Source organism: Alexandromys fortis, unplaced genomic scaffold (genome assembly GCF_014885135.2).
Source record: "Alexandromys fortis isolate MF-2015 unplaced genomic scaffold, M_Fortis_MF-2015_v1.1 scaffold_72, whole genome shotgun sequence".
In the NCBI taxonomy this organism is placed as follows: Eukaryota; Metazoa; Chordata; class Mammalia; order Rodentia; family Cricetidae; genus Alexandromys; species Alexandromys fortis.
This window is the reverse complement of record NW_026067969.1, coordinates 982,076-999,999: the sequence shown is the minus strand read 5'-3', so window position 1 is coordinate 999,999 and position 17,924 is coordinate 982,076. Positions and strand designations below refer to the sequence as shown.

At 49.5% G+C, this 17,924-nt stretch overlaps 1 protein-coding gene across 1 annotated transcript; it reads right to left on the bottom strand.

Moving 5' to 3' along the window:
* Window positions 1-1,311: 1,311 nt before the first annotated feature.
* Lcn9 (lipocalin 9) lies at window positions 1,312-10,581 on the bottom strand. Its single transcript, XM_050155172.1, has 7 exons — window positions 10,486-10,581; window positions 10,039-10,175; window positions 9,661-9,734; window positions 9,132-9,242; window positions 8,906-9,007; window positions 8,722-8,763; window positions 1,312-8,381 (listed from the first exon to the last, which is right to left on the bottom strand). The coding sequence occupies exons 1-6, from the start codon at window positions 10,579-10,581 to the stop codon at window positions 8,732-8,734; spliced, it is 552 nt and encodes a 183-aa protein (XP_050011129.1). The 3' UTR covers window positions 1,312-8,381; window positions 8,722-8,731.
* Window positions 10,582-17,924: the final 7,343 nt, after the last annotated feature.

The following is a 17,924-nucleotide window of genomic DNA, read 5'->3' as shown; positions in this document are numbered from 1 at the left end:
TCTGTTCACAGAATTTTGTGGCTTCAGTGTCTAAAACTGCCTTCTTGGTTAAGTTTGCTCCTCACCACTTCCGCTGCCGTTGTCTCTAACGTTGAATTCTAATTTCCGTTCGGGGTATTCTCTGTTAATACTCAGTGAGCTCCGAATGCTGGCTATGTGTCTGCAGGAGTCCTCGCCTAGCCAGCTTCAGCAGTTCCCGTGACAAAGACCAGAGTTAGCTGAGGGAGTCACGGGGGATGGCCTCAATCAGGATGGACTGTTGGAGGTCTGTGGGCCGTTTTCTTGATTGCCCATTGATGTAGGAGGGCACAGCCTACTGTGGACCGTGACATTTCTGGATAGGTGAACATAGGTTGTATACGGATGCTGGCTAAGCAGGAGCCATCATGGCCAAGCCAGTGTGCACTGTCCCTCCATGGTTTCTGCTTCAAGCTCATGCCTCAAATTCCTGACTTCTCTCAGTGATGCACTATAATGCTGCATGTGCTGCTGTGTGCTGGAGAGATGACTTCCCTCTGTGATGGACTTTGATGTTGCATGTGCTGCGTTGTGCTGGAGAGATGACTTCCCTCGGTGATGGACAGCGATGTTGCAGGTGCTGCGGTGTGCTGGAGAGATGACTTCCCTCGGCAATCGACTGCGATGCTGCGGGTGCTGCAGTATGCTGGAGAGATGCATGCTCACTCTCAGCTGGCCCCAGATCTGGTCTGAAGAGGATAATGGGAGCTGCTCAGGGTGTGTATTCTCTCTCAGCTGAACAGGCTTAGATGTGTGGAGCACCTGCACCTTGTGTTCCATGTACTTGTTCATATTTCATCTATGGATGTTTTATCTGATTATTCTACCATTGTCTAAATAATGGAGCCAAGTCATGGTGGATAGCACTCTGAAAATGTGACTTTGTGTGCAAAAATGTTGATCAAAACAGAACCTTGAGATGACCCCCAGATGGCCTACATAGGTCCTAGATCTAAGGTGTGCTTGCAGGAAGAGGCAGGAAGGGTGTGTGTGTGTGTGTGTGTGTGTGTGTGTGTGTGTGTGTGTGAGCATTAATTCCCAGCAGCATGTACAGAGAGCCACATTGGCAGCTCACCTGTTATCAACACCCCACTAGGATGGCCCATTTCTTAAAGTCTCTGAGCCTACATTGGCATGTCATTGTCACCCACAGTTGCGGTCTGTCTTGCACTCCCTGTAGGTTTCCACAGATATGTAACAATGACATGCCTGCCATTTTGGTATGGGGGGGGCAGTGTTACTGCTGCCACGGTCACCTGTGCTCCATTTGTTTGTCCTTCCCTCTCCCCAGCCCACGGGAGCCACATCTTTTCCTTGTCTCCACAGTTGGGGGCAGGAGAGATTTGGCAGCCAGAGAAGCAGTTGCTCGGGACATGAACCCGGAAAGTTTGATATCTTAACAGCTGGGAGAATGATGCACCTACCACCGGATGGACGCCTAGGCCAGGGAAACTGGCAGAGGAGGGTGGCCCTGCCTGCACCTGAGTTTCCCCAGGTGACTGACCAGGACGCCTCCCCCCGCCCCCCCAGAGCTGTGCAAAACCACATTCCCATTGTTTTCAGAAGCCAGTGTGTGGTCAAGGCCAAGGTGCTTACAAGAGAGAAGCGTTAGGGTTGGAGTGACCATGAATCGCTCTGGTCCTCTCTGGGGACCTTTGATTTCTTCTTCCGCCCGACACTCATTTAAAGCCACAAATGATGGAAACCTCCCTGACTTCTCTCAGGCCTGCCCACCTTGATGACCCCTGTCTGAGAGCCTGTTTCCATGGCTGCCCCACTTCTTATCACCTGTCTGTTGTGGCCAACTGGCAGCGACCCCAAAGATACCCATATCTTAGACTCTGGAGCCCGTGAAATCGTTCATGTGGTAGAGGCGTGTGCCGACATGACGCTGTAGGATCTTGAGGTGAGGAGGGTAGTGAAGCTGTGCACCTCTGTTCCTGGACGTCTCTAGCAGACCCCTTGGGTGGAGAAAATGGCTAGCCTTCTCCATAACCTGTCCAGCAGCACCCCTCAACCCTGAGACTTTTCAGGGTCTCCACAATTTCAGGTCAGGTCCAGCATGCTGCAGGTTCCCCGGTACTACCAGCAAGTGGTTTCCAACCGATTCTCTCCAGGGATTCACGGCTAGTGCTCCAGTCCCTGTACTGGCTCACTAGGCTGGGCTTCTCAAAGCTACCAGATCAGCCATCTCTGCCCTCTGAGGGCCAAGAACACCACTGCAGTCACTGTGATACTCATGCTGGCAGCCTTGGCCCGGGCCTGCTAGCTGTGCTGGGAACAGAGGTGGAGCTCTTCTGCATCTCCCACTTGCCCCATGGAACATTATTGGGGTCTTGGGTGGGTGGTGGGCTGCAAGGGCTAGAAAAGGTCCTCAGAGGACCATGGTATTGGCATCAGAGAAGGGAGGGGGCCAAGCTCATTGCAGACAGGCAGCAGACAGAAAGCTCAGTGAGACCTGAGAGTGCTTGGGCCTGGGCCAGACATCTATCCATCCTGAACCTTGGGTCAACTGTCTTTTCAATGCCATCTGCCAGGTCCTCTTAATGGGCTCACAGGAGCCCCTTCCGCCCAGTTAATTACTTTGAAGCTGGGCATATCATACTGGCTCTAACTGGGTAAACTTCTCTGAGCCTGTCTTTGTATGCGATTCTGCGCCTGCTGGAGTGGTCTGCCTATTGTGCTGACACTTTTTGCCCACCTCTGAGTTCTTGTGCATCTGGATGGCCCCTCCTGACTTCTGTCTTTCGTCCATTGCAAGGAGGAGAGTCACATAGAGGTGCTCCCAGCTGGATCTGTCCTCATGTCCCTGCTGTTTTAAAATGTTCTTGGAATTTGGAATTTGAGTTTAGTTGATTACTGGTTATTCAGATCTCTTTCTGGCCTGGGTTTGGTCTTGACCCATTGGGAAAAAAGTTCCTAGAACTCAAAGTCAAGATAGACCCCACCAGTGCTGAATTCATAGCTTGTTATGGCCTTACCTCCTGGATGTAGCTCCTCAGCCCAGTGGGTCTGGCTATAGTAACTGCACAGGGCACGGGTGTGGCTGAGAGATGGTGAGGCATGGGTTGGGATTCCGAGCTTCTTACTAACCTTACACTGCTCCTTACACTGGACTCATGCTACAAGGAAGCTGGTTACCAGTCTTCCCACTCATGGACTCGGTAAAACTCAAGTGTCCACCGGGCCTGGTTAGGCTAAGTGAGCTGCTGGAGGCCAATGCCACCTTGTGGCAATTCCCTGAGCTGCAGGTGTCTAAAGGGATCCTGGCCTTTTGGCAGGCCCTGCTCCACATCTCCTCCTATACCCGTTTGCTGCCTAGGTTGTGACCAGGGGCATCCAAGGTGCTGGCAGACTGGTGGTTCCTGGATTTCAGGCTGGGCTCTTCACTGGCTAAAACTCTGGTTGGCCATCCTTGGCCCCTTGGGTGGCAGTGTGAGTACATAGGAGAGGAAGGGGTCTGGGTCCCAAGCTCTTCTGATGCCATTGTACAGACCACCAAACTCTGTGACTGATCCTTAGGGAGGTGCAGCTTTTTCTAAGAACACAACAAATGCTGCACTCCATGTCTGCTGGCTGCATTTGGAGTTCTTCCTTCAGCCTTTGCGAAGGCTGTATTCTAGGCTTACGCCCCATGGCCTGGCCTGGGGTGCCTGAAGTCTGGCTCTAGTCTGCCAGAGCTGGGGTGTCTATGATGACCTAACATGTCCAACCAGAGATCATGCTAATACCTAAGAGACTCATCTCCGCTTGCTGGACAGAAAACAGATAAGTGTCCAGAGCTGTCCACAGCCCCTGGCCAAGACAGCTCTGCCCCAGGGGTCCTGCCGGCTGAGATACTGAAATGTCCTGCATCCTTCCTTCCACACTTTCATAATCATCTCACTGGGATCGTGGGCCTGCCCTTCCAGTCCTGTTCCTGGCTCTGCATCCTTCTGACCCTGGGAGCCCTGCTAAAAGCCTCTGCCTTCTCACCTCCAACAGCTGTATCTCCAGTTCCTCGGAGGGCTTTTCCTCTGCCCAGAGGCCACAGAACACTGCCAGGCCCACCAGCAGCAGAAGGGGCAGCATTATCAGTGTTTCTGGTTCCATGGACAGTTGGGGTTCACTGGCCCAGAGCTGCCTGGGATGGTTTTTCTTGATTGTCCACCTGACTACATCTGGAATTAACTAAAAACCTATGAGGAATTTTTTTCCTAATTAAATCATTAGAAGTAGAAGACCCACTTTTTTCACCCTCTCTGTTTCTCTGTGTAGCCCTGGCTTTCCCGGAACAGGCTGGCCTCAAATTCACAGAGACTTGCCTGTCTTCGCCTCCTGAGTGCTGGGATTAAAGGCATGAACCACCATCACCTGGTGGCTAAACCCACTTTTAGATCAGATCTTTTGAAGTGGGAAGATCTACCTTTAATCTGGGCCCCACCTTCTGCAGGCAGCCTATATAAAGGACACGGAAGAAGGAAGTTTCTGCTCTCTTTGCTTGCTCTTGCTCTCACTAGCAAGTCCATTCTTTCAAAAACTGGAGCCTACTCCTTTGGGGTCTCAGCACATGCTGAAGACCAGCTGAGATATCCAGCCTCGTGGACTGAGTGACTACTGGATACTTGGACCCTCCATTGGTAGACGGCCATTACTGAACTAGCTGGACCACAGCCTGTAAGCCATTCTAGTAAATTCCATATATGCATTCCTCTAGAGAACCCTGACTAACACAGATTTTGATACTAGGAGTGGTTCTATAGCAAGAGAAGTATAAGAATGTATTTTTAAAGCGTCTGGAATAGGCTTCCAATTTGACACCTGCAGTTATGGAAGCCTCTCCTAGAAGCTGGGAGAGTACTGAAAGCCCATGATGTGGACTATTTCACAAACCTAAGGAGATAAATGCATTTGCTTTTCCTGACTTACCAACTGTGAGGGCAATGGATAGTTTTCTTTTTATTAATTCTTTTTATTAATTAAATGTTTTCATTTACTTTACAGTCCCCCCCCCCCTCCTTCTGTTCCCTTACCTCCTCTTTTTTTTGTTCAGAAAGGGACAGGCCTCCCATGGGTATCAAGTTGAGGTAGGTCTAAGCTCCTCCCCTTGTATTGAGGCTGAGCAAGGCAGCCCAGTATGAGGAATAGGTTCCCCAAAAGCCAGCCCAAGCATTAGGGACAGCCCCTGATCCTCTGCTAGGTCAACAAATAGTCCAAGCTACATAACTGTCACACGTATGTATGCAGAGGGCCTAGGTCGGTCCCATGCAGCTCTTGGTCCAGAGTCTGTGAGCTCCTATGAGCCTAGGTGAGTTGTTAGTTGTTTCTGTGGGTTCCCTTGTGATGACCTTGACCCCCCCCCCCCACTCGTACAGTCCTCTTTCCCTCCTCAACAGGATTCCTGGAGCTCGAAGGGGCAATGGATCTGATGACTCTGTGTATAAAACTTCTGACAGTTTGTGGGAAATAAGGAAAATGATGCTGCTGGCTGGTTGCTCCGAGCATCTCTGGATAAGTTGACAACAAAAAGAACGAGCTCCATGATCAAATGAACCAACGTTAGCCTCTCGGAAGATGGTGGAGGACAACGATGAACTCATTGATAAAACTGAGCAGCTCTAGATGCACATATTACAGTCTAGAGGTTTCTGAGTGTGTCCTGGAAGAGAATCTTCTCTCCAGCAGCCACAGAGCTCAAGTTGTGGGAAATCAAACAGGTGTCCTTATTATAAGGTTGACTGAATTACAGGGAAAATTTAAGTCCGAGGCTCAGAGGGTGTCAGTGGTTAAAGTAAGGGTAAAGTAAAGTTGGTAAAGAATGAGATCCTGTACCTTGGGAAGGAGATGTGTGAGAGGGCCCTCCTAAAGCTGAAAACTTTGAACCCTTGGATTCTCAAGGGTTTATCTCACCTGAGGAAGTAGTCTCTCACCCCCACCCTCACCTTTTTCTGCCTTTGACTGAGAGAATTAATCCTTCCTAGTCTGCCTGGAGACTTAGAACCAGATTTGAGGCAAAGCAGACTCCTGGAGGAAACGCGGTCCATGAGGAGGTGCGCTACATCACTAAGGAGCTCAATGTGTTTGCTAACTCCACCAAGTAGAAGTCTGGGGGAATATATGTGAGAAGGATTTTAAGAGTGTGGGATGCTGGTGATGTTGTGGGGCTCCAAGGGAAGACCATGCGGAAATGAGCCAATAGAAAGTCTTTATTCCAGCTAGCTGGTGCCTGCATCTCGGTACTCAGGACCTGAAAACAGGATCCATATTTAAGCAAGAAAAGTCATATACTAGCTGGAAAGTCCCCAAGGTTCCCTTCCCACAGCTGCAAGCTAAGCAAAGAGTACAAAAGTAAAAATATGAGATTAGCAAAAAATAATTAGGTCAGGACGACGGTTGCAAAGAGCCCATGTCCTTGAGATGTTTTTCTTCCCGGAATTGTTTTTCTTAGTCTCCCTTACAGTTACCGGCACTTTACTCAGTAAGACAAAGTTCATCCAAAATGCCAAAATGGAGTCACCACAGACAGCTTGCAGCCTGTGTCATAGGGGAAAGAACATAAACTGGATCAGGCTGAGTTTGTTGATGTAAAGATTCTGAGTAAAGATTCTAGGTTTAATATGGAGGGTCGCACAGTTTAAAAAAAAACATGTGTCAAAGTTTTGTTTTGATAAATACTGAAGCAGTTATCAAAAGATAGTCTACTTGAAAGGATTTGGAGATGCCTGATATCCCTTTGGTTTAGTGGCGATGAAGGGGTTTTAGAAAGGATTCTGATCATCTGTCTCTTCCATAAAGTATGTACTACTTAACTACTTCCTACTGTTCTTCAGGACAGCCATTATTCTGATCCCCAGTTGTAATGGTCAATATTGTCAATTTGACAGGATCTATACCCTTCTGAGAAAGAACCCCTGAGCATGCTTGTGGGGGAGTTTCTGGACCGAGTTCCTTGAGATGGAAGACTCACCCTATGTACCCATGGCACCATTCCGTGGGCTGGGTCTGAGACCCAGTTAAAAGGGCAAGGACAATGAACATCATAGTTTACGTCTCTCTGCTTCCTGAGTGCGGGTGCAGTGTGACAGTGGCCTCATGTCCCCACTGTCCCTCCGTCCCCACCACAAGGAACCATGCCCTTGTGAGCCCAAACAAACTCTTCCTTCGGCTGATTTTGCAGCAGGTACAAAAAAACACCAACGTGCCAATGCCGTCTCTCCTCCCCAGCAGGCCCTGATCATGTGGGTGGTCCCTGCATGTCTGTCTCGCTGTGGTTCAGCACACTGCTGTACCAAGGGATCCAGAAGCTGGGCGGCCTGGGAGTGCCAGGAACCTTCCATCCTCCCAACAGAGTCATTCTGCCTGCTGGCAAGCCCTTCAGAAGGCTACTAACCTCTGCCTGCCCCCACTCCCACCCCTCAGCTGGACTGCTCCAGGACAGACTGCCTCCCAAGCTATAACCTGAAGTAGCCTGCTGGGCTCCTATCCCAGCAATCGCTATGGTTGAGGACTCAGCAGTGTGGCTACCGGGCAATCCTATGCCCAACACAGCACACTGGCAGAGCGAACACTGGCCAGGTCTGTGTACCCACCACCTCTGTCGTTCTGTGACAGTACTGCTCAGCACAGCTGGGATCATCTTGCCACCTATTTAGAACCACATTTGCGTCTCTTTCCTGACTCTGTGTCCTCTTATCTGTCCCCTTTCCTACAGTTTGGCCATTGTTCTTTTTTATATATGACCCAGGACCCTGGCTTGCTGCAGTCTGTCAGCTGTTGCAGGCTGTGGTCATGGATGGAGCTGCTGTGAGCATCTTTGCAGAGCCACCTGTGTGGGTGCAGCTTTCACAGCTCCCCGCCATACGCCCAGTACCGTGACTTTTATCTGTTGTGTGTTCACCAACACACGGAACACACCCTTCTCCCAGTGGGGCTGCTATCACTAATCTGCCAGGGAGGCTAGACCAGAGCAGGGCAGACAGGGGTTCGACCCATCGGAACCCCGTGGGTCTGTGCGCAGGGTCCTTTAAGAGGTGACTCTGGTGCCAGTCTTTGGGGTGTTCTGAGGGTGGTCTTTGCTGTCACGGATGCCCATTACCAAGAAAGGACCTCTAAGTGTCAAATGCGACATCCCCGAACACATGTCTGTCTTCATGTTGAGACCAAAGGAGAGACTTTATTTGCCAAGAGTCTTCAGAAATCAGGTGAGGTCAGTTGGGATGCCTGGGTGTCTTACACCAATGGAGGAGGAGATGCAGAACAGAAGGCTACGTGAAGACAGAGGCAGAGAGTAGGGAGCTGCGACCACAGACGAACAGCAGGAAAATGATGGTGATGCCCAGTGCTGGCTTCGCAATACCTGGACTTCAGGTCTCTGGGATGTAAAGCTGCAGGACAGTAAATACCAAGTGCTACACTTTCCTAAGCACAGCATCCGCAGTAGTTTCTCAGGGCCAGGTTTCCTGCTCTACTCAGACACATCACGTAAGGCCCATTATAACCCTGATTCTGGGAATCTATCACACACAATCTTCTACAAAGAACTGTGTGCTGCTTGGCTTCTGTAGGACAACCCAGCAGCAGGCAGAGTGTGAGCTCTGAGACGCGCTGCTCAGGGCCACTCTGGGCTGAACCTCCCCCAGCCTCTGACAGTGACTCTGTGCTGCCCTGTCCGGCTACCAACACCTTGGGCTGCCGTGTCTTACACTCAGATCAAAATTCACGTACCGGAAGCTGACTAGCTCCTCTTTGGGACGTCGTAGCAGTCATCTGGGGAGACAAGGGGATGTCAGATGGCTTGCTGAGCCTCCCCTTGACTCCCCATCCCAATCCTCAGGTCGTCTGTGCCAGGCACACCAAGCTGCAATTCTGCCTTCTCTGGACCCTTTCTGGGCCAAAGCAGGGAGCCTACCTTGGTCTATCAAGTTGATGATATTTTGTGAATCCAGCCCATATTTTTTGCAGATGTTTTCAAATCTTTTCAGGCAAGTCTTCTCATAATTTGGGATGCGTCCTGGGGACAAATTTGGGACTTTGTTGGGGAGGGGTCCCAAGGCACCATTCCATCATGTGTCTAGGGCCCAAGGGAGACCCCCTACCAGTGGCTGGGATTCCCGAACAGACGGGGGTTGGGTTACCGTAGAGCGCCAGCACGTGGGTCTTGGTTCCATTCTTGATGTTCTCCATGTAGAAGATGACGTATATTCTGTAGTCAGTCTCTGAGAGCCGCACCCTGTTTTTCCCCTCATCTGCAGAGACAGAAGTCCTCACCCCCTTTTCCCCTGGCACTGGGGCAGCCCACCCCCACTTCTGGAGTGAGTGTCATGTGTATGTGTCTTCTGCTAAGCAGAAGTTTGGATGCCCAGTACTGGCGCAGGAGGAGGCTGTGGTATGGGAGTATGGGTGGCTGGGTATCATGGCTCCCATCTGTCTGTCTGAGGATGGGCCTTTGCGTGCCGTCTCCACAGGCCTCAGCATGGCCTTTGCCTCTCTGGGAGTTCCAGGCTGGTGATATCCAGAGAGAGGGCCAGGCTGGGGGCCCTTCAGTTCCCCTAGGCTGGGGTGCTCTTGCTTTAGGGTTTGGGGTGAGTGTTTAGCAGAGTGGGCAAGGCCTCAGCAGAAAAGCTTCCTGGCTGCCAGAGAAGGAGGAGCAGGGATTCCACTCACAATCAACGGTGAATTCCCCGTTGGTCTCTGTCTTTTCACAGACCATGGTCACAGCTACACATTCTCCTTGTACCCTGGGGGACAGAGAGGGGAGAGGCTCAGAGCAAGCACTGGTCCCTTCTCCCTGCCTGCATCATGGCAGGAGGCCACTGAGCCCCCAAGCCTAGTACTTTTGGCTTCCATAACCAGAAGGCGCAGAACATAGAAATAGGCCAGGGCACCCCTACCCCATCATGATGATCCCCAGGGAAGGGCTGGCGACCATTCACACACTGGCCCAGGCATACAGGTGTGTGAGTGTATGAAGTTCCCGTGCGGCACGGGAACACAGTCTCCCCTAGTTTCAGCTTGCGGGGAGGGGCGGTGGGCAACACGCACATAAAATGGAAGTCGAACTGCAGGCTGCCTTTCTTTAAGATACTGATGTTTCGGATGAAGAGCCTCAGGTCTCCGTTTTCTCTAATCCGCGTCATGTTATCTGAGGCCATGAAAAAAGAGTTCCAGGTCCCGGAAATCTGGAAGGAAAGATTGAGTGACGGGAGGCCTATCACAGCCCTGGGGCTGCTTGACCCCCATGGCCACCACGCTTCTGGGTGAGTCCCCGAACACTAGCTCCAAGCTGAGACCTCTTTTTGCCTTCCCAGCCCCGCCTCTGCCCTCATTCCTCTCAGGGTTCCTTCTGTACCCTCTGGCTGCCATCATGGCTGGGCTGGGAAGGGCTCCCATGGCACAGACACCCTGTTTCAAGGTCGAGCATCCCACCCAGTCAAGGGAAGGCAGGTACTCTTCATGAAGCCTAACCTAGCCCCATAGGGCTTGGCCCACCCTGGCCATGTTGTGGTTCCTCTGCACCGTGAAATCCTGGCTGAATTGCGCATTGGCAAGGCTGAGCACCAGGCCCAGCAGCAGCAGTAGGACCATGCTCTCCAGTGGACACCTTGGCCTGCACCTCACTCCCTTATGTCCCGTTCTGTTCTGTGGTTGACAGCGTCTGTGGACAGCCTGTCCACACACATCCTGTGTCCTGTTGGAAGGCCGCCAAAGACAGTCTCCCCCCTTCCCGCTCCCCAGTTAACTGTTCACACCCAAGAGCTAGCTGCAGAACCCACTTGAGGTGATGTGTGGTTGTTTCAGAAAGCGACAGGGGAAGCTAGGACGGGCAGCGTTTGGCCATCAGGTCCCTGGACCCAGGCCAGCCTGCTGAGACCATGGGAGACTCTGAGCCCTTGCTCTGTCTCTCTAAACTGGGGGAAGGAGCTCAGAACCTAAGTGTTTGAGTCCTGTCTCCACACCCTGTCTGACCTCATTCTTTACGTTTGAGTGAGTTTGGCTCCTCCCAAGCCATCTGCACGTCTTGCAGTACAGTCTACAGCAGAGCCGGCCACCTGGCCCCCATAGGATGCCATTGAATGCAGCCTGTGGTTCCAAAACTGCAAGAAAGAACATGAGTGAGGGAGTGCTGGTGAAGTCAGCCCCCGAGTGATTGTGGAGGGGTTCTGAGAGAGGACAATGTCCTGGACTTTGAGGGTACAGTGATTGAAGCACACACATCAAGGGTCAGACGCGCGATCCCGTCCTGGCTGGAGACTGGCCGTGGGAGGTGGTGGTGAGACACATCCTGAAATGTCTGCACAGCTCCCACAGCTGTGTCGCAGGACTCTGGAGCCCACTGCCTCCGGACACAGGTGCGTTGGTGGCAGCTGAGGGGAGGCTTTATTCCTTTGAAGAAATAAGGCTAAGCTTGGCTGCCAGGGCCGGAAGAGCTCAGCCCCCTTCAGGCCATCCAAAGGGCTGACACCCACCGACGGCCACTTCCCTACTTATGCGGTTCTGCCATCTATGTGCCTTTGGCTGATGTGGTTCTGAGATAAAGGGAGCCCACCTGTCCCCTGGTACCTGGCAGGTGTCAAGCATTAGAAACCATCATTGAAACCATACACAGTTAATGCCAATGCTAAGTTCTTTGACTTCTAATCTCCTTTTCTGTTGATCATTTTCCCTTAAATAGGGATGGGGCAACATAACACCAGTGCTGTTGACTTTTCCTTGCCCCCCCCCAGCTGTTCTGAACAAAAGAGCTGTGAGTCCAATAACCTTATATATTCCATATCATTGAGCCCTTCTTGCTTGAGCTCCCGAGCTTCAGCCTGACCCAGGACTGTCCCAAACTATTCGTGCAGGGCTTTTTCCTGTCATAAGCCTTGGGGGAACTCCGGGTGACTGCATGATCATTTCTACCCAGGTCAGAGATGCCCACATGCCCTGCTGGCCTCGCAGGACTGCTCGTGAGAGGTAGAGAAGAAGCAACGCTGTGATTGGTGCAAACACGAACTTTATTTGCATAACAAGTTTGCTTAGACCAGAAGGAAATGCCTGGTTTATATCTGGTTTGATGAACTAGACAGCACACAACCTAGCTAGACTCTGTAAAAGGAGCTGCGGGCTGTGTTCCTGCCGCCCCAGCTCCCGGCCGCCTGGCTAGCTTATGCCCCGAAATAATTACATGGAAACTATATTCTTTTAAACATTACCTGGCCCATTAGTTCCAATCTCTTATTGTCTAATTCTCACATCTTGATTAACCCATTTTTAATAATCTGTGTAGCCCCACAAGGTGTGGCTTATCAGAAAAGATCTTAACCTGCTTCTATGTCGGGTGGGAGAATCATGGTGACTGCCTGACTCGGCTTCTTTCTCCCAGCATTCTGTTCTGTTTACTCTACTTACCTAATTTTCTGTCCTATTAAAGGGCCAAGGCAGTTTCTTTATTAACCAATAAATTCAACACAAAACAAAAGACTGTCACATCAGCAAGACACACAACCTCCTTTGCTAGCTACCCTGGTATTGCAGCACTGGGCCCAATGTAAATTTTTCCTTGACTGTGATTTTTGTTGTGGTTTGTAAGCTTGTTTGAGCTAAGGTTTTGTGTAGCCAAAGATGACCACGAGTTCTTGATCATCTTGCCTCCATTTCCCCAAGTGATTTCAGGCATGTTCGGTTTGACTGGCCTTGACTATATTTGGTGTGGGCTGAGCTGGTCACACACACACACACACACACACACACACACGCACGCACGCACACACGCGCACACACAGAAGAAGCAGGAGAGACAATGGAGCGTCAGTGGCAGCGAGGGCGGCTGAGCAGTGGGCAGGCCCAGCTGCAGAACATCAGAGCCTCTGGCCGCATAGACACCTGCACAGCAGCCACGTGCATGAGGGAGAGCCAGCAGCCGCTGCTGCCCCCTTACTCAACAGCTGTGACAGTGGCCATAGTAACAGGAGGTCCCCAACTATTTGAGGGATCGGGCTGGTCAGAAATAAGAGAAGTAGAGGCAAAAAGAGGCTGGAGAGCAGAAGCTGGAGACAGAACGCTGTAAAAAGTCGGAGAGGAATTACCACAGGCCATGGGCACTTGAAGCGTTCCCAAGAGCTGTCAAGACTCCAGAGCCAAGGGCCTCAGACAGCCCATTGCTGAGAACTGAGGTATCCTTACTTTACAGGCTGAACAAAGCTATAATGCTAGGATAGAAGGGTCTGGCTACTTAAAGCCACCCAAGAGCCGTGACACTAGGGGGCGCCACCTGCTACTGCTCATATCTGACACTTGCGGTCTCTCACTGCTATTTAACAAGAAGAGAAACCAAAAACTGCCACGATTAGCCATTGAGGTATATGGGCAGAGTAAAAGGACCCCGGCCAGATGATTAACAAACAGGGCCAGAAGTTCTAGAAAAGGTGCCTCCTATGGCCCATCTTGAGGGAAAGAAGGCGAGTGAGACTGGGCCATGGTTTGTGGGCACCACTCTTCCCCATTTGCATAGCCATAGATGCTCAATGAGCACACAAAGCCCACATCCCACTCTGCAAGGCTCCCTGCCAAGCAAGCCCTGGTTTTCTGTCTGGAGGTGGAGCCGGGCACATTTCCTAGTCACGCAAGTTCCAGGGGGTCTTTCAGCAAAGGGCAAGAACTGTGCTTCAGGTGAGCAATATGGAAACATCTCAAGCTTCCTGGAAGAAATGTTCAAGCTTCCCTTCTAGGTCTCTGCAGCTGGGTCATGGAGCTCCCAGCTGTTGGTGGGCATAGGGAAGGTGTTTTGTGGTAGGGGAGCATCTAGGTGAGCCACTCCCTTTGTGTGGCCATGGAGGTTCCTCCATGGCCTCTGCCAGATGCTCTAGAGCACCCCCACTCATCTAACCCCACGGAGCACAGGCGTCCTGTGTCTGCTTTAGGCTGAAAGCACATAGGGGACAGGCAAAAAGTTGCATGCAGTAACAAGTATAGGCCCTGAAGGTGCCAGGGTGGTGTTGACATTTGCCAGGCAATGGATGACCCATGTTAGACATTCTAGAACTTTTTCTTGCTCTGTTCTATGCAGGCACAGCTATGGTCCTTATCCCCAAACCCTTTGGAGAAACTCTCAAGACTTAGAGTCGTCACGGCTCCATGTCAGCACAGGTAAAGTGCTGTTAAAAGATAATAAAATAGCGCATGGCAGAGCCAAGGGGCTTTTGTCTAGGCAGGGGAGATTGTCGTGTGTGTGTGTGTGTGTGTGTGTGTGTGTGTGTGTGTGTGTGATCACCGGCAGCTGGAAGTTACAGGTGGTTGTGAACTGCCTGGCATGTGTGCTGGGAATCACACACACGCTCTGGATGGGCAGCCAGCCAGTGCTCGTAGCCGTGGAGATGCTCTCAATCCCCATATGATGCATTCATTAATTCTTTCTCTAGCTGTTGAAGGAGAGCTAGAACCTTCCTAAGAAAACAAAATGACATGAATATAACTCGCCCAGCACCCTAAGAAATAGTTGGCATTGCTATTCGTGTTAGGAAGGCTTGAAGTGAAGGACCCACCTCCCAGGGGTCACAGGTAGTGCCCCCAAATCAACGACACAAGGAGGACATAATGCTGCTTTAAGAATCAGGAAGAAAGACAGACTGGGAGAGGTGGGGACAGAAATGTCTAGAAATTTTTCTCCAAATGACTCTAGACCCTGTTAAGTTGCCAGCATTGAACTCCACGAGCCCCGAGAACTGTGTAGAGGGGGAGATGTGCCCATGCTCTTGGGCAGGAGTGGCTCAAGGGCCTCTATAAGCAAATCTGCTCTCCAGACATAGGTCAAATGTCTTCTAGTTAGCATCCTTTGAGACCATGGCTCCCTGATGTTCTCTGAGAAATGGGGCAAACTTCTCAGTTTTGTTACTATAATGAAATACTTCAGGTAGGCTTGTTTCTTGCTAGCTTTTCTCAAATTATCCCAACTACCTTTTGCCTCTGGGTTTTTTCCTTTTCTTCTGTATATTTTACTTTCACTCTTACTCCATGGCTGGCTGGGTGGCTGGGTGGCTGGGTGACTGGGTGGCTGGGTGGCTGGGTGACTGGGTGGCTGGGTGACTGGGTGGCTGGGTGACTGGGTGGCTGGGTGACTGGGTGGGTGGCTGACCCCTGACATCCTCCTCCCTTTGTTCTCTTGTTGCTCCTCTTCTTACTTGTTTCTCTTTCTATTTATTCTCTCTGCCTGACAGCCCCATCTATCCTTGCTCCTGCCTCACAACTGACCATTCAGCTCTTTATTAGACCATCAGGTGTTTTAGATAGGCAAAGAATCACAGCTTCACAGAGTTAAACAAATGCAGCATAAACAAAAGCAACACACCTTAAAACAATAGTCTCCAACATGGTTCTGAAGGAGCAAGATCAAAGGGTCCTACCTGGGGATGGAGCTTCTGCTGGCAGAGTCCCGAGAGACAGGAGGGAAGAGTGTGTGTGCTGCTGAGTGACTACCAGGTCAAGACATAAATGAAGAAATTTAAAGACTTTCCTAGAATTCAATGAAAATGAATGTACAATATACCCAGACTTATGGGACACAAGGAAGGCATGCTAAGAGGAAAGAAAGTTGATAGCAGTGAGTGTCTACATAAATAAAAGTGAAGAGGTCTCATACTAGCAACCTAACACACACCTGAAAGCTCTAGATCAAAAAGAAGCAAGCACATCTGAGGGAGAGATCCAGATGGCAGGAAGTAACCTGAGGGCTGAAATCAATAAAATAGAAACAAAGAGAACAATATAAAGAATCAAAGAAATGAAGAGTTGATTCTTTGAGAAAATCAATAAGGCAAACCCTCGTCCAAACTAACTAGAAGATGGAGAGAGAATATCCAAATTAACAAAATCAGAAACAAAAAGGGGGGACACTGAGGAAATCCAAGGAATCATCAGGTCATATTTTAAAAACGTGTACGCCACAGAATTGGAAAATCTACAAGAAATGGATAGTTTTATTGATAGGTACCACTTACCTAAGTTAAATCAAGATCACATAAACAACTTAAACAGACCTATAACACTAAGAAAAATAAATAGTAGAAGTCATTAAAAGTCTCCCAACCAAAAAAAAAGGCCAGGGCTAGAGAGTTTTAGTGCAAAATTCAACTGAACTTTTAAAGAATTATTACTAATACTCCTCAAATTAATTTCCAAAACAGAAATAGAAGGAACATTGCCAAATTTATTTTAATGGGTCACAGTCACCCTGATACTCAAATCACACAAAGATTCAAAAAGAAAGAGAATTATAGACCAATGTCCCTTATGAACATAAATACAAAATTACTCAACAAAATACTGCAAACTGAATCTAAGAATACATCAAAACTATCATCCACCATGATCAAGTAGGGTTCATCCTGGAGATGCAGGGATGGTTCAAAATATTAAAATCCGTCAATGTAACCCATCATAAAACTAACTGAAAGAAAAAAAAACACATGATCAACTCATTAGATGCTGAAAAAGCCTTTGATAAAATCCAGCACCCCTTTATGGTAAAAGTCTTGGAGGGATTAGGGATATTAAGTGTCATACTTAAGCATAATAAAACAATATACAGCAAGCCTTTAGCCCACATCAAATTAAATGGAGAGAAACTCGCAATCCCACTAAAACCAGGAACAAGACAAGACTGTCCACTCTCTCCATATCTATTCAGTATAGTACTTGAAGTTCTAGCTAGAGCAATAGGACAACTACAGGAGATCAAAGAATTACAAATTTGGAAAGAAAGAATTTCTTTCCAAAGTATTGTTATTTGCAGATGAATAATAGTATACATAATCAACCCCCAAAATTCTCCCAGGGAATGAATCCCTACAGCTGATAAACACCTTGAGTCAAGTGGTTGGATACAAGATTAACTAAAAAAAAAAAAGTAATCCTCCTATATGTAAATGACAAAGGGACCAAGAGAGAAATCAAGGAAACAACACCTCATAACAGCACAAATAATACAAAGTATCTTTGGGTAACTCTAACCAAGACTTGTATGACAAAAACTTCAAGCCTTTGAAGAAAGAAATTGAAGAAGATATCAGAAAATGGATAGAACTAGAAAAAAAGCATCCTGAGTGAGGCAACTCAGACCCAGGAAGATAAATATGGTATGTACCCACTTATAAGTGGATATTGTCTGTTAAGTAAAGAATAATCACGCTACCATCCACAGACCCAGAGAGGCTAAGTAACCAGGAGGGCTCTGGGGGAGGGGGACGCAGGGAACCCTCTGGGAAGGGGAAAGAGATTATGTGGGTGGACTTGGGATAGGTGGGAACAAGAGGGATCAGGCAAGGGAGGGAGAGAGTAAGGGAGAGATGACTGGAATAGGGGGGTTTGGGGGTGATGTGGGAACCTAGTGCAGTGGAAACTCCCTGGAACCTGAGGGTCACCCTAGCGAGGACTCCTAGTAATGAAGGAGGAAATGAAGCCTGGAGAAGCCACTTTCTGTAATCAGGCAGGACTTGCAGCATTGGGATCAGCACATCAACCCAGACACAAAGCTTTCAACCTACAACCTATCCTGCCAGCAAGATGAGCAGGTGCAATGGTGGCTCAGAACTTGTGGCAGTGGCCATCCAATGACTCGTCTAACTTGAGGCCCATGCCACATGAGGAAGCCCCATGCCCAACACCACCTGGAAAGCCAGGAACCAGAAGCTGGATGACTCAGAGACCTAGGGCAAAACAAACCAACGAAGTGATTCCTAATGATACTCTGCTACGCTCATAGATTAGTGCCCAGCCCAATTGTCATTGGAGAGGCTTTCTCCAGAAGCTGATGGGAGCAGATGCAGAGACCCATAGCCAAACATTAGGTAAAAGGTCAGGAATCCTGGAGAAGAGGGGAAGGAAGGATTATAGTAGCCAGAAAGGTTGAAGACACTAAGAGATCACAACCCACAAAATCAACTAAGCAGGGC

Excerpts from the sequence above, each read along its gene's own strand:
- Lcn9 (XM_050155172.1), bottom strand. The coding sequence starts at position 10,581 with ATGGTCCTACTGCTGCTGCTGGGCCTGGTGCTCAGCCTTGCCAATGCG. Across the intron at positions 9,735-10,038 it reads CAGTTCGACTTCCATTTTAT|GGTACAAGGAGAATGTGTAG; the intron begins GTGCGTGTTGCC and ends TCTGTCCCCCAG. Across the intron at positions 9,243-9,660 it reads CGGGGAATTCACCGTTGATT|ATGAGGGGAAAAACAGGGTG; the intron begins GTGAGTGGAATC and ends CTGTCTCTGCAG.